This window comes from Misgurnus anguillicaudatus, chromosome 22 (assembly GCF_027580225.2).
Source record: "Misgurnus anguillicaudatus chromosome 22, ASM2758022v2, whole genome shotgun sequence".
In the NCBI taxonomy this organism is placed as follows: Eukaryota; Metazoa; Chordata; class Actinopteri; order Cypriniformes; family Cobitidae; genus Misgurnus; species Misgurnus anguillicaudatus.
The window spans coordinates 8,433,339-8,437,567 of NC_073358.2; the positions used below are offsets into that span (position 1 = coordinate 8,433,339).

The 4,229-nt window shown below is 36.2% G+C and overlaps 1 protein-coding gene across 1 annotated transcript; it reads right to left on the bottom strand.

The window, feature by feature from the left end:
* Positions 1 to 260: 260 nt before the first annotated feature.
* On the bottom strand, positions 261 to 3,256 carry zbtb26 (zinc finger and BTB domain containing 26). Its single transcript, XM_055200684.2, has 2 exons — positions 2,994 to 3,256; positions 261 to 2,332 (listed from the first exon to the last, which is right to left on the bottom strand). The coding sequence occupies exon 2, from the start codon at positions 2,324 to 2,326 to the stop codon at positions 1,115 to 1,117; it is 1,212 nt and encodes a 403-aa protein (XP_055056659.2). The 5' UTR covers positions 2,327 to 2,332; positions 2,994 to 3,256; the 3' UTR covers positions 261 to 1,114.
* Between the last annotated feature and the right edge of the window lie 973 nt (positions 3,257 to 4,229).

Consider the following 4,229-nt stretch of genomic DNA (forward strand, 5'->3'; position numbering starts at 1 on the left):
AGCTGTAACCCTCCAGCCAGAAACAAGGTTAATGTTTCTGATTAAGGATTATGAGGGCACATTAATTTAAAATAAATATTATGTGCACGGTTAAGTCATTTATAAAAAGCGGCAATATTTTATCATTTAAAAAAAAGTTTTTTTTGCTATTTTCAGCTTAATCATTTTGATTTGCTGTACATTTGGTGCATCCCTAACACATCATTACATCCTATACATTTTTCTTGCAAATAAAAATATAAACACTCACAAAAACATGCTTCATTTCACATCTGATGTTATTAATAAAAGAGTCAATGTTGTGAGTACACGTGAAATTATGGAGACACAATATAGACCAAATTTTACACAGTGTCCAAGCACAGCTGTATTTAAAATGGAAAATACAAATGAATATTCTTAGTAATAAGCAGTGTTGGCTTGGTCAAAACTAAAATAAAATCTTTTCAGATATACCGCAACAGTACATGGTGGTCTTTACAAAAGATATGACTTAAATCATGCCACAGCAGGAGGGCTGCACAATATTGGTGAGACTGGTGGACATTGCACATTTTTATTTTTCTTCAGCACTATTATATCGCGCTATTAAAATCTCCTGGATGACTTTGTCAGAAGACCTGAAAAAAGAGGATTTAACTTCGGCCTTGCATTTTTTTTTTTTACTTGAGGAAAATAGTTGTGTGGTGGTATTTATGTACCTAACTTTTGCTTTTTTAAATGGGTTCTCATATAAGGTTACACTTGCTATATTTTACTTAAAGGGGACATATCATGAAAATCTGAATTTTTCCTAAAACTTCAGATATGTACTCCGGGGACACCAAATATTAATTTGACATCTTAAGAAAGTTTTGTGAAATGTCCTATAAAAAAAATTATCTGCATATTCCATGTTGTGACTATTGCAGATGCGCCCATTGCTATGTTGATGCTGTAACTATATATTGTGCAACCCTACATGGCAGCATTCAAAGTAAATTCAACACAATTTTTTCTATTTGTATAAACAGATTAATTTAGTACACTGATTATACAACTACGAACATGTTTACAATACAAAAAAAAATTCTGTACCTTGTATATAATTATCATTTTAGATGTAAATATAAATTTATAGTCCTTCTAGCAGGTTTCCTTCATTAGCATTGTCAAAACTGTTCTTGCCATGAATCTGCTTCAGGTGTTTGCGCAAAACTGGTTTATGTGCGAACACCATGTCACAGTAATTACAACGATGTGGTTTGTCCCCACTGTGAAGGTTCAAATGGTCTAGCAGCGAACACTTCTGAGTGAAAGTCTTGCCACATATCTTACACTGAAAGGGCTTGATGCCGGCATGGACCCGCATGTGCCGGTGCAGGTTTCCTTTTTGAGTAAACGTCTTTCCACACAAGAGGCACATAAACAACTTGTGCATCTTCAAATGATTGGCGTAGTTTTCTATTTGACGGAATACGCGAGCACATTTTGGGCACTGATGGTACCACTGCATACCTTTGTCGGCATTCCGTGAGCATCCCCAAAGATTCCCCTTCCCGGAGCCACTGGGTCCCGGTGAGGACAGGGAATATTCAGCCGCAGGGTTAACAGCGGCATCAGTAGGTCGTGTTTCTACTGTGGAGTTTATGAGGGAATGTTGAGGCTCCGGTGAGCGCAGTGCAGGAGAACGAGTCGAGCGCTGGAAGTTTTCGGTGATGTCCGGCACTCGGTCATTTATTGACTCGACCTTAATGATGCTGATAGGACTGTTCTCTCCTCTGTTCCTAAAAGCAGGCGCGGATTTTGGCTCTATGATCACATCGTCATCTTCGTCCGAGTCATCTTCCCCATCGTTGTCCACTTCATCTTCATCATTATCATCACAAATCGTCTCCACGAGAGATGAGGCACGCTGCGCATTCGAAGGCTGCCGAGATGATTCATCTTTGACCTCGTGCGGTTTTATGAATTTGTTCAGAGCCTCAGTGCACTGCTCCACAATGTGACCCATCTGTAGGAAACTAGCAACCGTTAAATAGTGTACCAATTCCAGCTCTGGGAACTCGAGTGTCCCGGTGTAGCAGGACAGAAGAAGTCGCTCTCCGACCTCTGCGTCCTGTTGCGTGGATATTTGTACCTCATTCGAGTCCTGAAGGTAAAACTGGTCTCTGAGGAAGGGAGAGCCAGCAGCAAACACAACTTTGTGTCCAGGGACTTCTAAATCATTGATGCGCACGATGACATCACAGAAGCGTCTATCTCTACGAAGAGCATCCATCTTTTGAAGCATCGAGTCCCCGAATGTGGAAAAGTTGAATTGAAGTATCACCCCGTCCTGAGCCATTGTATACTACAAAAAAGACATATAAATAAAAGTAGCATAACTTTTTATATTTACACTTATATCCTTATGAAAATTTACCATAATTTTACTACATTTAGCAGACACTTTCATTTAAAACGACTATTTTCCCTAAGAAGCCAACAATAAGCACAGTCTACAAAGCTATGTTTCAAAGTAGGAATTAAAGGTATTGAAAGATGGACAACCTAAAACTAGCGTTATTAAAGTAACTATAGTTTTACCATGGTATTTGTAGTAAAACCATAGTAGGCACCAATTTAGCATCGTCTCATTAGTCATATTTTAACCATGATATTTGTAGTAAAATTTAATTAATACAAATAATAATGTATCTCTGCAAAAAGCACGCTTACTACACACTTTACTATAATAAAACCATGGTAATTTCACACGAGGGTAACTGCAAATCAACCCTTTGGCGCGTCTGTCTGTTTTCTATTTATAAACGCGTATTTAACGACACAATTATGTACAAAATTCTATGCTGTTTAAAAGTAAATCTTTATTCTGTGATAACAAGCAGTGATGTTAGTACAGGCCTGGAGATCGTGCAGCTAGCGTGTAAGACATGCGCAGTAATGAATACCGACAACTTACGACGTCAGTACAGAACCGATATAAATGTAAGTGTTTATTTAAAATGTACCTTTAATTCCTTTATTCTTAGTGTTTCAAAACACGTTGTCTTGGAGATGAATAAATCTCCCGTGTTTTGGTTTGTGGCGGAAGAGGATGGGCTACGCGCTGATGAGCTGCCTGATTGGCGGCGAGATTTAAAGAGGCAGGACACAAATACAGGTGGCACTGGAAATACAGAAAACTGAGCTCTCTAGATCCCTGATATAAAGCTATATTTTACAGTCTATTATATAAACCCATGCTGGACAGTTTGTAAACTAGCAAACCTTTTTGAACGTATGGATTCGACACACGTGATGCTACGTTGCTTGGCAACTGCCTATGTTACAGGATTTTATCCCGATAATAAAAAGCATGTAAGCATAGCAATAAATAATGCAACATAAACGAATATAAAAAATTATAAATTATTAGTATATAAATATAGACAAGGCATTAGATTTAATAGACACTGATGCGATATGATTTTACAATGTGTTTTCTTTCGATATTTTTCTTAGTTACTACGTATTGCTTATTGATACTCTCTATTACTTTATTATAATTGTGTATCGTTATTTATTATTGTTTCTAGTTTGTAATTGTGGATTTTTTTATATTATTTGTAATTTATTACTTTTAAGACATTTTACCGTACTTCTGGAGAAGAATTGAAGATACAGAAGGTACAGATGACAAATGTCTTGAATACTTTAATTTTTTTATTAGTAAGCTTTAAAAAAACTGCACAGAAATGGGTTAATTAGTACTAGATAGGTGTTCCTGCTGCGCATATAAGCCCAGTAATGTGGAAGGTTTGACCACAAGGGGGCAGTGTTATACTGAGGACACTAGTGGAAAAAAAATTAATAAGAATAAAAAAAGTTTAAAATAAATACAGGAAATAATCAATAATAGATTAAAGGTAATGGTACTATAAATTCATGGCTAACGTTAATTTAAAAAATTGTAGCTGTTTAAGTTATTTATTCATGTTTTGTTTAATTCTTAATGACAAGTAAAACAATGGCTAATTTATTTATATCAAGCCCATGGGACAACAAAGTCCATTCAAATTAAATTTTTATTAAAGATTAACAGGTACGAAGTGTGCAAGTAGTCCACCAGACCTTACTGTATCAAGAAAAATATAAATTTATTGGTTGGTTTGTTTTGATAGTGATTTGGGAAAATTGTGACTGAATTCTTGAATACAGCAGCTGTAAACAATATCCACTCATTTTGGCAATGGGTAGGCACCCAT

Coding starts and splice junctions, on each gene's coding strand:
- zbtb26 (XM_055200684.2), bottom strand. CDS start 2,326: ATGGCTCAGGACGGGGTGATACTTCAATTCAACTTTTCCACATTCGGG.